The sequence below is a fragment of the Rutilus rutilus genome (genome assembly GCF_951802725.1).
Source record: "Rutilus rutilus genome assembly, chromosome: 11".
Classification (NCBI taxonomy): Eukaryota; Metazoa; Chordata; class Actinopteri; order Cypriniformes; family Leuciscidae; genus Rutilus; species Rutilus rutilus.
The window spans coordinates 6,789,196-6,807,355 of record NC_140216.1 but is presented as its reverse complement, the minus strand read 5'-3'; the positions used below and the strand labels follow the sequence as shown (position 1 = coordinate 6,807,355).

Below are 18,160 nucleotides of genomic sequence, written 5' to 3'. Positions count from 1 at the left end.
GTAGGCTACTCACTTTTATTACAGCACTAGATGCTCTTTTAATCTTATCAGATCGTCAGCTTTTACATAAACTTACAGCAACCGAAGTAGGGAGCAAACCAAATATACATTCTGAAAAAAATCTAGATTTTTTTTTACTCCAATTTCTCTGGTGATAATATTATTTGAAATGTGTATGTATAAAATAATAATAAAAATAAAATAAAAAAAACGTTTCACTATCATCACTATATATTTTTGGACCACATCATACCCCACTCTATTGGGCAGGAATTGAATTTTTTCTTTCCTATAACACTTAGTACAACCTGTGCTGCAGTGAGGTCTAGATTGTGACACGTCAGGGGTGGATCTGTACAGTACATACACTGCCTTTATCAGAGAAGACCAGGCACACGATATTTTGCCACCCACAGCCAATCAAACAGCTCAATAATCCAAAACTGTGCCATATTACGTGAATTACGTAGACATGCATGTGTTGAAGTGAGATAAGATTTGTTTCTGTATGTCAGAGTCACTTTCACTGTTGTTACAGCAATATGCCTTCATCAGCAGACCACAACATTTTACAGAATTAATCAAATCCAGTAATAACACAGAAGGTAAGAATGTTTGTAACAATTTTATAAAGAAAATATATCAATCGCTTGGTTAAGTGACATGTCTTAGCTACTTGTTCTGTCTGGTACTTAGATGATTTGTGTGCTTTTAATTCAGTTTAAGTTGAAGAAGAAAAAAAAGTCTACAACAAATACTATTTCTGCCTCTTTACGGTAATTCTCATGTATAAACAAAATATATAGTATTAACTTGATTAAATATTTGTAATGCATTTTTTTTTCTCCATTTCAAAACGAATTAAAACTTATTTCAAACTTTATAAGACTTAACTTTACATACACTTACTTTTATTTTTTTCTATTAATATATATTGATTAATATTATTTTATGTTGTTATTTTTGTAGTACTGTAATATATTATATACTGCAATTAATTTGTATTCATTTTCAGATCACAATTCACACACCATCATCTATTTAAAAAAAAACATGTAACAAGCAGCAATGGCAGAATCCAGAGACTACGGTAAAGTTCACAGAGCACCACTTAATTTAATCAAAGTTTAATTTATTGCAATTGTATTGTGCATAGTTTATGCATGTTCTCCTTCAAATGTTGTTCTTCCCAACAGTTGGAGATTTCCTGACAGAATTCAAGGAGCAGATAATTACCAGCGCGACTCGGGTCAGTGACATTGCTGAGGCTGTTATCTCCCAAAGTCTGATCCATGAAGTGGCAGCTCAAAAAGTGGAGGCTGCTCCAACCCAGCAGGAGGCAATGCGGCTCCTGTTTGAGGCTTTGGAAAGGGAGCCAGCCCGAAACAGAGTGTCCTTCCATCTCATCCTGAGAATGACAGAGCCTGAATTGATTCACGAACTAGGTTAGAAAAACTAATAGATTTGTGGATTTTAGTGGCTAGCAATAGTGTCAGTCATTTAACAAGAACCGGATCTGTCCGATATGCAAATTATTTTCAACAAAACAGGTTTAATCATTAATCTTTTTTTTGCCTTCAAAGCCATGGTCATTATAAACTTGTCTCTAAACTCTTATGAAGTGGTATACAAAATAAAACTTGCATGAAGATTCTTATGGTAACATAACATTTATGTATATCAGGGCTCTGAACCGGTTCAAGGAACAAAAACAAAACTGGAAATGCATGAACTGAAATGTTAAAGCAACACCAAAGATTCTTTTGTACCTTAAAATAATGTTTCCAAAATCGTTTCAGTGTTTCATCAACTCGTAACAGGGTGAACGGCTCTTCTGCATTCGCTTTGTGAACCTCTATCTGCTATAACCGTACTATACAAGTTTGCCAGATCGGGTAGCGGATCTGTAGTTCGAATGAGACATAAGAAACTACAAATTTGACTTGCTTTACGGCAAGCGTTACAAAAAATAGCAAGCAATGTCATTATTTTGTTTTTCTTCGTTTCTGATGTCGCAATACATCATACTTTCATAAAATCATGCAACATACTCTACCTTGTCTGTGGACATCGTTATTTCCAAAGCCGGTGCTGGATAAACAAATAGCGTGCATGCAACGGTAGGCTAAATTATTTACGACAGCGGTAATGGACAATTCCGCTTCCAACCTGTAGGGGGACCGAAGAGGAAAAGTGCTTTGGTGTTGCTTTAAAATACTGATTCTGCTTGGAGTGAACTGATGGGCCTGATGTAAATTATCTTTTTTTTTATTTGCAGAGTGGATACAACGCAACAGCAAGCACACACAAACAGAGATAGGCAGTCCACTCAGTTCTCCCAGAGCAAAAAGAAAACAGGATGACAAGAATGGGCATACAAGAAACATTCAGAAGAGAAAAGACTCACTAAAAAGGCGTAAACTGGAGACGATGCGTGCCATTGAGCAGATCGAGAAACTTTGGGAAGGAACCAAGCAAGAAAGGACTGAGATAGAGAACACGAGACAGAGGATTCAGCGACAGCAAGATGAAATAACTAGGATGACCACAGAGAAAAGTCAACTTGAGAGAACTATTACTCGTATGAAAGCTGAGATGGACCACATCCGTGAAAGAATGGATCGGAATAAAGAAGAGGTAAACCGAGAGAGGGAGAGGATAGAGCAAATGAGAGCTGATCTTCAAACCGAGCAAACCACCCTGGAGCAAAAGCGTGATGATATCATGAGAGAGAGACAGAATTTGGAGATGATCAGACATCAGGCTCTGAGACAGAAGGAGGAGCTGGAGAGCAACCGTGAAAGCACCAAGTATGAGATGGAACGAATGGAACAAATGAAAAGTGACATACAAGCTCAGATTAATGAGATAGAAATGAAGATTGACGAAACACAGAAAGCAAAGGGTCAGATGGATCAGATGAAATCTGAAATAGAGGAGGAAAAAAAAGAGTTGGAGAGAAAAAAGGATGACATCAAGAAGCAAAAAGACCAATTTGAGCAGATTAAACTTGACATACAGCAAGTGAAGATGGAAATGGAGCAAAGGTGGCATGAAACAGAAAAAGAAGGGCTGGAACAGAGAGCTATAATCCAAAGAGAGAAAGATGAGCTGAAATACCTGCAAGAAGAGGTTCAAAGTGCAAGAGAAGAGGCTGAAAGAAACAGAGAGTTTTCAAAACAAGAGGATGAGAGAATAAACCAGCTGAGAGCTAAAGCGCTTATAGAAAACAACCTCATTGAAAAGAAATGGCAAAACGTCTTAAGAAAAGAAAAAGATCTGGAAGAGATGAAACATGACATTGAGAGAAGCAGAGAGGAGCTGGTAATGAATGGAGAGCTGGTCAAAAAGGAGTGGGAAAAGATCGAACAGGCCAAAGCGGACATACAAAGTCGCATGGTTTCTATGGAGGGCAGAGTTGAGGAAGTAAAAAGAGAAACTGAGAGGCTGAAACATATGAAAACAGAGATTCAGAGGGACAAAGATATTCTAGAAAAACAGAGGGATGATACACGGAAAGCTAAAGAAGAAATGGAGAAGAAGAGGTATGAGATAGTGACAGAGGAGCTAGAGCACAGAGCTCGACTGCAGAGGGAGAGAGATGAGCTGGTGAGTGTAAGAGTAGAGATACAAAGAGCTAATGATAGAGAGAAAGCAAATATACTGAAAGAGAAGGAAGAAAGTGTTAAGATAAGAGAAGAGGCCAAACAAGAAAGAGAAATGACAGAACTGATCAAAGCAGAGATCAAGGCCGAAAAAGACAGTTTGAACCGAAGACAAGAGGAAATGCTGAGGGAGAGACAGGATCTAGAGAGAATTAAACATGAAATGGTCAGAGCCAAAGAAGAGATCGAGAACAGTCAAGAGGTCACAATCCGGGAAAATGAGAAAATGGAAAAAATGAAAGCTGAAATTCAAGGGCAAATTGAAGATATTGAGAAGAAGGTTGAGGAGATCCAAAAAACTAAAGAAAAAATGAAGGAAACAAAGGCTGAGTTGGAGGAAGAGCAGGAGGAGCTGGAAAGAAAGAGAGATTTGGTGAGAAGAGAGACCAAACAGTGCGAGTTCCTCAGAAGTGAAATCCTCAGGGTAAAGGAAGAAATGGAGAGCAGGTGGCATGAAACTGAGACAGAGGAAGTCGAACTCAGAGCAAAAACTCAGGATGAGCTGGAAAGACTGGAAAAACTGAGGGATGAGGTCCAGAGATCCCAGAAAAACATTGAGGACAGCAAAATGGAGCTCATGCATTGGAAGAACAGTCTTGACAAAATGAAGGTTCAGGCAGAAGAAGACAAACATGCCGCTATCAAACAGATGGATGAGGCTAAAGCAAAGGGAGACGAGTTGAAAAGAACAATAGAACAGATGGAGAAAGAGCGAGAAGAGATTAATAACAGCAGAGAAAAGGCTAAACAAGAAGCAGTTGAAATCAAAAGCATGATAAATGAGCTACAAAGACAACAGGCAGAAATAGAGAACAGGATTAGAGACGCAAAAAAAGAAAAAGAGGATGCAAACCATGCCAAACTTGCAGTCCAAGAGGCTGAGATCCTCCTAAAAAAGCAAATAGAAGAGTCCGAAAAGAGACGGTATGAAACCATAACAGAGGCGCTGGAGCAAAGAGATGAAATACATAAGAAAACAGAGGAGTTAGAACAAATAAATGAAGAGATACAAATAGCCAGACATGAGCTAGAAAAGATGAAGAGTTCTGAAAAAGAGATTCTACAGAAGATGTTGGAGGATACACAGCAAGAGAGAGAGTTCATTGAGCAAATGAGAACAGCTGTGCTTAAGGACAAGGAAGATCAGGAAAAGCATTTAGTTAACGAGAGAGAGGAGCTTGAACAGATTAAATTTCAGGTCCAGAACGAAAAGAAAGATCTAGAAAAACTAAGGTATGAGATGATGAGATATAATGTAGAAGTGCAGAGACAAAAAGAAGAACTTGAGAAGATCAAAACTCAGCTAGTTATTGACACAGAGACCATGAACAGAAGCAGAGAGTTAGTGAGACAAGATAGAGAGAAAGCTGAACTTTTTATGCTTGAGATCCAAGAACAAAGAGAGGATGTGAATAAAAGGTTAGAAGAGACAAAAAGACGAGAGGATGCTTTGAGGCAGATGAGGGAGGACATGGAACACGAAAGAGAGGATCTGGAGAAGATTCGCATGGAAACACTGAGAGGGAATGACACATATGGAGAGGTCAAGGAGGAGATTAACAGAGTGAGAGCGGAGATGGAAAGGTTGTGGGATGAGGCTGAAAAGGGAGAGCAGGAGGAACGTGAGAAGATGAACAGGGAGAAGGAGGAGATAATGAGGAAGATGGAAGCTATGAAGAAGGAGATTGGTGAGATTGAAGACATGAAGGTGGAGTTAACGAAACAGAAGAAGGACATTAATATAAAGATGGAAAAGGCAAGGTCAGAAATGACTAAACTTGAAAAGATGAAAGCAGACCTCCAGAGACAGAAAGAAGATATTGAGAATCAGATGATGAAAGCAAAGAGTGAGAGATACCAGATGGAACTGATGAGGACTGATATCTTGAAACAAAAAGAGGATGTTGAAAAGAAAATGGAGCTAGCAAAAGCAGAGATGGACAAAATGCAGCATGTCAAAAATGAAATAAAAAGACAAAAAGAAGAGCTGGAGGAAAGGATGCAGAAAACCAAACAAGAGATTGGAGAAATGGAGCTGATGAAGAGAGAAATGGAAGGGAAGAAGAAAGAACTTGACCAAAGGATGAAATTGACCATGAGGAAGAAGGATGAGATGGAACGATTGAAGATGGAGATACAAAGGGCTAAAGATGAGATGGAATGGAAAAGAATGGAGACGGAGAGACAGAAGAACGAAATGGAGCAAGTTAAAGTGGAAATCCATAGAGCGAGGGAGGAGTTTGAACAAAGGGTTGAGGAGAGAGATTTAGAAGAGAAAGGACAGATTAATCTCACAATCATCAACCTTATTCAGCAGACCGAGGCGACAAGAGAAATGGTGCGCAGAACGAAATTCCAGATTGAAAACCGAATGGCAGGATGTCAGATGGAGACAGCAGACCAAGAGGTGATGAATGCTGAGATGCAGAGGCTCATTCTGGAGATCGAACACATTCGAGAAATGCTGCGAGGTCTTAAGGGTGAGGTGGAACACAACAAGGAAATTATGAAAAGAGACAGGGATGAGATGAAGCTCTTGAAGAACGAAGTTCAACGAAAGAGAAGAGAGATGGAACACAGAGAAGAAAAGATTATGAGAGAACGAGATGAACTAGAACACGTGAAAAATATGGTGCAGCAGCAAAAAGAGGAGCTGGAGGAGAGGCTTGAGGATATCATTAAAGAGAATGATAAGGTGGAGCAGATGAGAGAAGATGTGAAAAACACTTTGGTGGATATAGAACAGGCAAAGGAAGAGATAAAGAGACAGAAAGAACTCATTGCTCAAGAAAAGACAAGCAAAGAAAAGGTAAGTCATAATTTACATAAATTTGACAGATGCTTCATAAATCAATATTGTCAGTAACAACTGGACTCTTAAAGTCAACATGAAGCATTTGTAACCCATTTTACTTCCATAATGTAACAAAATGTAGTTAAACAGGACAATCTTGAGTAAATGAGAAAAAAAAGTAGACGAAGACCTCATTTTGATTTCATGTTGACTTCAAAACAAGTTTGAAGAACATTTCGGAACATTTCTTTTCCCATGTGAAATACAAGATATTTTACATTTAATTTTACCAAAGTATTCTGAAAAATATTTTGAACTGTACCTAGCATAACTGTATACTGTATATCTAAAGAATATTAGAACAAAGAGATGCAAACGCAAACAAGGAGCTTTTATTCCAGGTTCAACAAGTCATCATTGCAACTGAGAGCCCAGAGTGTTCAAAAACAGAAGAACCAGGTGCCATTGAAAGATTTATGACAGAAGACTTTGAACTCAGTGTAAGTGAAATTCAGAAAGAAAGACAAAAACTGGAACATTATAAAGACATAATTATAAAAGAGAAACAGGAACTACTGAAGGCAAAGGAGGATGTGCAAACAGTGAAAAATGAAGCTGAAGAGAGGATGTCCAGACTGCAAGAGGAGGAAAAAGAGATGGAAAAGAAAAAAGTGAGTCTACAAAATAGGGAAAGACTGCTGCAATCAGAGAGAGAAGAAAACCAAAGAGGTTTAGATACAATATGTAAAGAGAAGCAGCAGCTGAATCAACGAAAACAAGAACTGGACAATATGGAAATAAATCTACAAAGAGAGAAAAATGAATTGGAAATAAAAAGATTGATGGAGATTCAACAAATTGATGTTCAAGTTCAAACTGATGTGATGGATGACACAAGAAATGATGAGATTATCCTGACCATGGAAGAGCTGGATAAAGAGCGACAAGCTCTAGAGTTTTTCAAAGAAGACTTGCTTGCACAAAAAAGTACAATGGAGAGACAAGTGGCAGAAATAAAATTGAGCGAGGATGAACTTTCACTCAAAGAAACCACAATGCAAACTACGACAAAAACCACAGCAGACATGGAGTTACAATTAGAGCTGCAAAAACAGGAGCTGGAACGAACAAAAGATGAGCTGGAAAACACAAAGCCAGAAATACAGAAAGGATGGGATGACCTGCAGGCTGAGCTAGCAGAAAGCAGAGAAAAAGAAGACATGATAAGAACAGAATTAGAAAAAGCGAGAGATGTCCTTAATCACATTAGACAGGATATAGAAAAACAAAAGCAAACGATGGAGGCTGATCTAAAAGACACTTTTGCTAGAGAATTAGAGGACATAGAAGCTCAAAGAAAAATGATAGAGGACGAAAAGAGAACATTACAGAGCATGAAGTTTGAGCTGCAAAGAGAATCTGGTGATATTGAGAGACTAAACCAGGACATGCAGGAAGAAAGACGAAATATTATCCTGGCCAAGGAGGAGCTGGATAAAGAGCGACAAGCTCTGGAGTATTTCAAAGAAGACATACTTGCACAAAAAAGTACAATAGAGAGACCACTGGCGGAAATAAAATTGAGCGAGGATGAACTTTCGCTCAAAGAAACCTCACTGCAAACTGCAACAAGAACCACAGCAGACATGGAGTTACAATTAGAGCTGCAAAAACAGGAGCTGGAACGAACAAAAGATGAGCTGGAAAACACAAAGCCAGAAATACAGAAAGGATGGGATGACCTGCAGGCTGAGCTAGCAGAAAGCAGAGAAAAAGAAGACATGATAAGAACAGAATTAGAAAAAGCGAGAGATGTCCTTAATCACATTAGACAGGATATAGAAAAACAAAAGCAAACGATGGAGGCTGATCTAAAAGACACTTTTGCTAGAGAACTAGAGGACATAGAAGCTCAAAGAAAAATGATAGAGGATGAAAAGAGAACATTACAGAGCATGAAGTTTGAGCTGCAAAGAGAATCTGGTGGTATTGAGAGGGTAAAACAGGACGTGCAAGAAGAAAGACAGAATATGGAGAAATTGACAGTGCAGCTTAAAAAAGACAGGGAGGAACTAGAAAAGAAAATGTGTGACATGCAACAAATACAAGCAGAGGTAGCGGGAGAAAAGAAAGCTCTAGAAAACCTGAGAGAGGAGAATGAGCTGACATTGAAGGAGATCAAAGTGGAGAGAGACACCCTTGAGAGGATGAATGAACTTGTTTCTCAACAAAAAGATGATATTGAGAATGAGAAGGAGAAAATAAAGAAAAGAGAAATCGAACTGCAGCAAATGCAGGATGATTTTAACAGACAACAAAAAGACATGCAGGATAACCAGAATATAGTTTTCATGCAAAAAAGTCAACTTCAGAAAAGCCAAGATGAAATAGCCGAAAAGCTAAAACAGGTGGATGATATCATACAGTTCACACAAAATGAAAAAGACAATCTTGACAGAGAGAGGGTGGCTATAATGGAACAGAAGCAGCAGATGGAGAGCAACATGACAAATGCATTAAACAGGGAACTTGAAATGGTAGCGCTTGTGAAAGAAGAGGTAGTAAATGAGAAGCGACTTATTGAGGACTGCAGAATAACTTTAATGAGAGATACAGAAGATCTGGAGCAAAAGAAAATCGATTTGGAAAGACAGAGAGAGGAAATACAACTGCAAAGACAGGGTATTGCAGGCGAACAACACAAGTTAGAACAGATTAAATCTGTGCTGCAAACAGTAGCTGAAGATACTGAGAAGCTAAGACAAGATACACTAGCTGAAAGACAGACACTTATAGACATTACAGCACAGCTCCAGAAAGAGAGAGATGCCATTGTGAGTCTCGCAGAGGAGACAAAAAGAAAGAGAGAGGACCTGGACCAAATGCAAGCTGATATAGAAAAGCAGGCAAAAGCATTTGAGATATATAAGGACATGAAGGCTGATCTGCAAAAAGAAGCAGGTGCCATTGAAAATCTAAGACAGGCTGTTCAAAATGACATGCAAAATGTAAAAGACATGAAAGCTCAAATTCAAAAAGAAAGACGATGCACTGATAGTGTAGTTGAAGAGATTGAAAAAAGGTCAAAAGCTCTGGATGAGATGCAAATGGAGATTGAAAAAGAGAAGCAAGAGGTTGATTCTGAGAGAGAGGCACTAGAACAGGAAAAGTCTAGGCTCAGAGATCTCAAAGACGAATTTGCTCAGCAAAAAGAACAGAACATTATAAGACTGGCAGAGATACTGAAAGAAAGAGAAAATCTTACGCAGATGAGTGAAACCACCTCAAAAGAAAGGTGCATTGTGGAAAGTGATAAAGAATATTTAAGGCTGAGAGAAAATGAACTAAAGCAAAAAGAAGCAGAGATTGAATACAAACAAAAACAAATGGATGAGTTGAAGAGCAGTTTAAGGATGGAAAAGGTGCAAGTTGAGCAGATACAAGCTGAACAAGAACAACAATGGGACGTTTCACAAGGAAAAATGGAATATGTAAAGACTGCAAGATATAGAGAAATGGCAGATCTGGATGAAGCGAGACAGGAAATAGAGAATTTGAGAGAAGAATTGAGGACAAACTATGAAAATGTGGAGCTCCAAAATAAAACAATAACTGAACAAAAGGAATTATTTGAAAGCCACATGAAATCTTTGGAAATTGATAAGGAAGACATGGAAAAAGATAAAGCAAAACTGCAAAGAGAATTTGAAAACTTTCAGTTTAAGAGGCAATGCTTTGAGAAAGAGATACAGCAAGTGAGAGCTGAGCTTCAGAGAGAAACTGAAAATATTGAGAGAATGAAGAAAGAGGTGATGGATGAAAAACAGAGTATAAAAGATATGGCAGACCGAATTCAACATGAGGAAAATGACAGGAAAGACACTCTGGAGAGGATGCGCCTTGAGCTTGAAAAACAAAAGCAAGCCATTGAGACCGAAAAAGATATGATAGAAAAGCAGAAGTCTGAAGTGGAGAAGAGCAAAACAGAGATAGCTAGAGCAAAAGAAGATCTTGCTGAAATGAGAAAAAAGAACAATATTGATATGTCAGAGATGGATATGCAGAGAAATTCTCTTGAGCAAATGAAGATGAACATCTCACAAGAGGAACATGAAATTAAAAAACAGAAAGACAGTTTAAGACACCAGGAAAATGAACTTCATATACGTATGACAAAATTTTATGCACAACAGAAAGAAACAGAAGAGATTCAGGATATTATCATCAAAGAGAAGAGTCAGCTCATTGAAAGACAGGTTGAAATGGAAAAGCAAAAGAGAGAATTAGATGATGTGATGGACACAATCAAGAAAGAGAGGACTGATATAATGGAGGAAAGATTAAGAGTGAATAACATGCATATAGAACTGAAGAGGGAAAGTGAAACAGTAGAGCTGATGAAACAAAAAGTTCTCAGAGAAAAAGAATCTATTGAAAATAGCAGGAAAATACTGAACAGAGATCTAGAGGATATGAAAGAGAAGAGAACCATCTTGGCTGAGGAGTTTAAGACCTTAAACGATCATAAGCAAACGATTGGCAAAGAAAAGCAGGACTTGCATTTGATGAAAGCTGAGCTCCAACAAGAAACTGAAAATATTGCAAAACTAAGGCAGAACACTGAGGAAATGGCAATCAAACTTCAAAAAGAAAAGGAGGATATAGAGACTTCTGTTGCCAGGATCAGAGAGGAGGAAGAAAGTCTAAGAAAAGAAAAACAAACATTTAAATCTGATAGAGACACTTTTGAAAAGGAAAAGTTTGACCTGGAGAAAACTAAGACAGAGATAGACAGAGCCAAGGAAGATCTTGAGAAACAACTTGAATCTCAGAAAAGACTAAATACGATAACATTGGCTGAGATACAGAAAGAGAAGGATGTTCTTGAGCACTTGAGAATGAACATATCAAAACATAGAGATGATCTAGAAAATGAGAGGTATGATATTAAGAGGGAAAGAGCAGAAATAATGAATCAAAAACAGCAAGTGGAGGTAAATTTGAGGGAAGAACTGAAAAAGGAAAGTGAAAAGTTGGAGCTGCTAAGAAAGGAGGTGTATGATGAAAAGGAGGGAATTGACAACAGCAGAAAAAGGATAAAAACAGAAATGGATGATTTGGAACAAACAAAGCTTGATGTAGTTAAAGACTTGGAAAATAACAAACTTCAGAAACAAATGCTTGAGGATGAGAAGGACAAAGTTGAGCAGATGAAAGCTGAGCTAAAAAGAGAAGCTGAAAATATTGAAAGGATAAAACTAGAGACACAAAATGAAAGACAAAAGCTTGAGGAAGCAACAACCCAACTTAAGAAAGATAGAGACAATGTTGACATCCTTGCTAAGGAACTTGAAAAGCAAAAAGTGGGTTTAGAAAACAGGGATCGGGAAATAGAAAGGCAAAGGAAAGCAAATGAGTCTAATAAACAGAAGCAGGAAATGGCTTTGTTTGAGCTGAAGAAAACTGTGACAGATATAGCAACTGCGAAGGAGGATCTTGAAAACCCTCTTGCTGAAGAAAGAGAAAAGAACAAGATCACACTTGCAGAAATACAGACAGAAAGAGACATGCTTCTTCTACTGAGAGACAATATTTCAGAGCAACAGGATGACATTGTAAATGAGAAGGAACAAATGAGACTGAGAGGGATTGAACTTGATCAAATCCAAGCTCTGATTTATAGACAGCAAGATGAAATGGAAGCCACAAGGAAAGCTCTCACAATGGAAAAAGATAGACTTGAAGAAAAGAGAATTGAAATAGATCAAAGACAGAGAAAAGTAAACGAATTCATTGATTTTGCGACAGAAGAAAAGGCTAATCTTGAGAAAGAGAAGTCTGAAATGATAGCACAAAAACACCAAATGGAGATCGAACTTGAGTTCTTTAAGGTGGAACTGAATAATGGAAGAGAATTAGTTGAGGAAAGGACCCAAATGTTGAAAACATACGAGGCTGAGGTGGATGAAAAAAAAGAAGCTTTAGAGAGAGAGATAAAAGAGCTCAGATATCAAAAACAAGCTATTCAGGATGAGAAGAAGGATGTACAACAGATGAAGATAGAGCTGCAAATAGAAGCTAATGCCATCAGAAAGATAAAAGAAGAAACACAAAATGAAAGACAGGGTTTGGAAAAGATGGCTGAAGAACTTCAAAAAGACAGAAAAGATATTGTTCATCTTGCTGAAGATACAAGGAGAAAGAATGAGATCATGGATGAAATGAAAATTGCAAATGAGTCTACGTTGGCAGATCTACAAAGAGAGAAAACCAATCTTGAGCAAATGAGAGTGAATATCTCAAAACAAACAGATGATATTGAAAAAGAAAAAGAGAAAATAAGACTCAAACAAGATGAACTAGAGCGACTGCAAGAAGAGATTCTTAAACAAAAAAGTGAAATGGAAAAGAGTGATATTGATGGTGAAAGAGCTGCAATGATCAGGGAAAAACAGGACATGATGACTGAACTGAAAAAGAAGACTGAAGATATTGAGATCCAAACGAAGGCAGTATTGACTGAAAAGGAATTACTGGACAATGACAGACAACTGCTGAAGAGAGACATGGAAGAGCTGCAACAAAAAAGAATGAATGTAGATAGAGATTCAGAGAGTCTGAAACTTGAGAGAGAATCTTTTGAGAATGAGAAAGAATTGATGAAACAGATAAAAACTGACCTGCAACGAGAAGCACATGAGATTGAGAAGATCAAACTAGAGACACAACATGGAAGACAAAGGCTGGAGGCAATGACCACTCAACTCCAGAAAGAGAGAGAAACCATAGATGAGATGAACGAGAACATCACAAAACATCAAAAGGAACAAATCAGACAACAACAACATGAATTCGAGCAGATGCAAACTGAAATTCTGAATCTGAAACAGGAAATAGACAATGACAGACACATTATAATGAAGGACCGAAGTCAGCTTGACCTGAGACAATCTGAGCTTGACAAACAACAGACACAGGTGAATGAGTTTATGGAAATAATGAAGAATGAGAGAAGACAACTAGATAAAGATAAAGAAGAGATGGAAGAACAGAAAAGACAAATGGAGAAAGAAAGAGATGATGTAGACCAAAGCAGAAAGAATTTGGAAGAAGACTTAAAGATGATGATATTTCAGAAACAAGTGTATGAAGATGAGAAGAACAGGTTAGAACAGATGAAGAATGAGCTGCAAAGAGAAGCTGATGACATCAGAAAGCTCAAGGAAGAAACAAAAAATGATAGACAGGCTTTGGAAAAGATGGCTGAAGTACTTCAGAAAGAGAGAGAAGATATTATTAATCTCTCTGAAGATACAAGGAGAAAGAATGAGATCACGGATGAAATGAAAGTTGCAAATGAGTCTACATTGGCAGATCTACAAAGAGAGAAATACAATCTTGAGCAAATGAGAGTGAACATCTCCAAAGAAACAGATGGTATTGAAAAAGAAAAAGAGAAAATAAGACTCAAACAAGATGACCTAGAGCAACTGCAAGAAGAGATTCATAAACAACAAAGTGAAATAGAAAAGGAAAAGAGCGACATTGGAGGTGAAAGAGCTGCAATGATCAGGGAAAAACAGGACATGATGACTGAACTGAAAAAGAAGTCTGAAGATAATGAGATCCAAATGAAGGCAGTATTGACTGAAAAGGAATTACTGGACAATGACAGACAACTGCTGAAGAGAGACATGGAAGCTCTCCAACACAAAATAATGAATGTAGATAGAGATTCGGAAAGTCTGAAACTTGAGAGAGAATCTTTTGAGAATGAAAAAGAATCAATGAAAGAGATGAAAACTGACCTGCAACGAGAAGCACATGAGATTGAGAAGATCAAACTAGAGACACAACATGAAAGACAAAGGCTAGAGGAAATGACCACTCAACTCCAGAAAGAGAGAGACACCCTAGATGAGATGAATGAGAACATCACAAGACAAACGCATGACATTAAACATCAAAAGGAACAAATCAGACAACAACAACATGAATTCGAGCAGATGCAAACTGAAATTCAGACCCTGAAACAGGAAATAGACAATGACAGACACATTATAATGAAGGACCGAAGTCAGCTTGACCTGAGACAATCTGAGCTTGACAAACAACAGACACAACTGAATGAGTTTATGGAAATAATGAAGAATGAGAGACGACAACTAGATAAAGATAAAGAAGAGATGGAAGAACAGAAAAGACAAATGGAGAAAGAAAGAGATGATGTAGACCAAAGCAGAAAGAATTTGGAAGAAGACTTAAAGATGATGATACTTCAGAAACAAGTGTATGAAGATGAGAAGAACAAGTTAGAACAGATGAAAAATGAGCTGCAAAGAGAAGCTGATGACATCAGAAAGCTCAAAGAAGAAACAGAAAATGATAGACAGGGTTTGGAAAAGATGGCTGAAGTACTTCAGAAAGATAGAGAAGATATTATTAATCTCTCTGAAGATATAAGGAGAAAGAATGAGATCACGGATGAAATGAAAGTTGCAACTGAGTCTACATTGGCAGATCTACAAAGAGAGAAATACAATCTTGAGCAAATGAGAGTGAACATCTCCAAACAAACAGATGATATTGAAAAAGAAAAAGAGAAAATAAGACTCAAACAAGATGAACTAGAGCGACTGCAAGAAGAGATTTATAAACAACAAAGTGAGATGGAAAAGGAAAAGAGCGACATTGGAGCTGCAATGATCAGGGAAAAACAGGACATGATGACTGAACTGAAAAAGAAGACTGAAGATATTGAGATCCAAATGAAGGCAGTATTGACTGAAAAGGAATTACTGGACAATGACAGACAACTGCTGAAGAGAGACATGGAAGATCTGCAACAAAAAATAATGAATGTAGATAGAGATTCAGAGAGTCTGAAACATGAGAGAGAAGATTTTGAGAATGACAAAGAATCGATTAAACAGATGAAAACTGACCTGCAAAGACAAGCAAATGAGATTGAGAAAATCAAACTAGAGACACAACATGAAAGACAAAGGCTGGAGGAAATGACCGCTCAACTCCAGAAAGAGAGAGACACCCTAGATGAGATGAACGAGAACATCACAATACAAATTCATGACATTAAACATCAAAAGGAAAAAATCAGACAAAAACAACATGAATTCGAGCAGATGCAAACTGAAATTCAGACTCTGAAACAGGAAATAGACAATGACAGACACATTATAATGAAGGACAGAAGTCAGCTTGACCTGAGACAATCTGAGCTTGACAAACAACAGACACAACTGAATGAGTTTATGGAAATAACGAGGAATGAGAGACGACAACAAGATAAAGATAAAGAAGAGATGGAAGAACAGAAACGGCAAATGGACAAAGAAAGAGATGATGAAGACCAAAGCAGAAAGAATTTGGAAGAAGACTTAAAGATTATGATACTTCAGAAACAAGTGTATGAAGATGAGAAGAACAAGTTAGAACAGATGAAGAATGAGCTGCAAAGAGAAGCTGATGATATCAGAAAGCTCAAAGAAGAAACTGAAAATGATAGACAGGCTTTGGAAAAGATGGCTGAAGTACTTCAGAAAGAGAGAGAAGATATTGTTCATCTCTCTGAAGATATAAGGAGAAAGAATGAGATTATGGATGAAATGACAGTTGCAAATGAGTCTACATTGGCAGATCTACAAAGAGAGAAATACAATCTTGAGCAAATGAGAGTGAACATCTCCAAACAAACAGATGATATTGAAAAAGAAAAAGAGAAAATAAGACTCAAACAAGATGAACTAGAGCGACTGCAAGAAGAGATTCATAAACAACAAAGTGAAATAGAAAAGGAAAAGAGCGACATTGGAGGTGAAAGAGCTGTAATGATCAGGGAAAAACAGGACATGACAACAGAACTGAAAAAGAAGACTGAAGATATTGAGATCCAAATGAAGGCAGTATTGACTGAAAAGGAATTATTGGATAATGATAGGAAACTGTTGAAAAGAGACATGGAAGATCTGCAACAAAAAATAATGAATGTAGATAGAGATTCAGAGAGTTTGAAACTTGAGAGGGAATCTTTTGAGAATGAAAAAGAATCAATGAAAGAGATGAAAACTGACCTGCAACGAGAAGCACATGAGATTGAGAAGATCAAACTAGAGACACAACATGGAAGACAAAGGCTGGAGGCAATGACCACTCAACTCCAGAAAGAGAGAGACACCCTAGATGAGATGAATGAGAACATCACAACACAAATGCATGACATTAAACATCAAAAGGAACAAATCAGACAACAACAACATGAATTCGAGCAGATGCAAACTGAAATTCAGAATCTGAAAAAGGAAATAGACAATGACAGACACATTATAATGAAGGACCGAAGTCAGCTTGACCTGAGACAATCTGAGCTTGACAAACAACAGACACAGGTGAATGAGTTTATGGAAATAATGAAGAATGAGAGAAGACAACTAGATAAAGATAAAGAAGAGATGGAAGAACAGAAAAGACAAATGGAGAAAGAAAGAGATGATGTAGACCAAAGCAGAAAGAATTTGGAAGAAGACTTAAAGGTGATGATACTTCAGAAACAAGTGTATGAAGATGAGAAGAACAGGTTAGAACAGATGAAGATTGAGCAACAAAGAGAAGCTGATGACATCAGAAAGCTCAAAGAAGAAACAGAAAATGATAGACAGGGTTTGGAAAAGATGGCTGAAGTACTTCAGAAAGAGAGAGAAGATATTATAAATCTCTCTGAAGATATAAGGAGAAATAATGAGATCATGGATGAAAGCAAAGTTGCAAATGAGTCTACATTGGCAGATCTACAAAGAGAGAAATACAATCTTGAGCAAATGAGAGTGAACATCTCCAAACAAACAGATGATATTGAAAGAGAAAAAGAGAAAATAAGACTCAAACAAGATGAACTAGAGCGACTGCACGAAGGGATTTATAAACAACAAAGTGAAATGGAAAAGGAAAAGAGAGACATTGACGGTGAAAGAGCTGCAATGATCAGGGAAAAACAGGACATGATGATTGAACTGAAAAAGAAGTCTGAAGATATTGAGATCCAAACGAAGGCAGTATTGACTGAAAAAGTATTACTGGAAAATGACAGACAACTGCTGAAGAGAGACATGGAAGATCTCCAACAAAAAATAATGAATGTAGATAGAGATTCAGAGAGTCTGAAACATGAGAGAGAAGATTTTGAGAACGAGAAAGAATTGATTAAACAGATGAAAACTGACCTGCAAAGACAAGCAAATGAGATTGAGAAAATCAAACTAGAGACACAACATGAAAAACAAAGGCTGGAGGAAATGACCGCTCAACTCCAGAAAGAGAGAGAACAAATCAACAATCTCATCGAGGAGACAAAAATAAAAGACATGGTCTTGGATGAAATTAAGACAGATATTGAAAAGAAAACTAAAGCCATTCAATCTGATAGAGACATGCTTGAGAAGGAAAAACATGATCTGGAGAAAACAATAAGTGAACATTCAAGAGCCAAGGGAGATCTTGAAAAACAAAGAGAAAAGCAAAGAATCAAACTGACAGAGATACAAAAAGAGAGAGACACTCTAGATGAGATGAATGAGAACATCACAAGACAAACGCATGACATTAAACATCAAAAGGAACAAATCAGACAACAACAACATGAATTCGAGCAGATGCAAACTGAAATTCAGAATCTGAAACAGGAAAT

At 37.4% G+C, this 18,160-nt stretch overlaps 1 protein-coding gene across 2 annotated transcripts in view; it reads left to right on the top strand.

Moving 5' to 3' along the window:
- The first annotated feature begins 320 nt into the window (after positions 1-320).
- The window catches only part of LOC311299179 (uncharacterized protein), a 45,552-nt gene continuing 27,712 nt past the window's right edge, over positions 321-18,160 (top strand). The window contains exons 1-6 of one of the 2 annotated variants that reach the window (XM_084422610.1): positions 489-605; positions 721-776; positions 1,016-1,090; positions 1,197-1,445; positions 2,279-6,474; positions 6,861-18,160. The exon at positions 6,861-18,160 is cut by the window's right edge and continues 27,712 nt beyond it. In XM_084422610.1, the coding sequence (XP_084278736.1) occupies positions 1,069-1,090; positions 1,197-1,445; positions 2,279-6,474; positions 6,861-18,160 (15,767 nt within the window). In that variant the 5' untranslated portion in view covers positions 489-605; positions 721-776; positions 1,016-1,068. Of the gene's footprint in view, positions 606-720; positions 777-1,015; positions 1,091-1,196; positions 1,446-2,278; positions 6,475-6,860 lie in introns of both variants that reach the window. The other variant, XM_084422609.1, reaches the window with a different exon arrangement.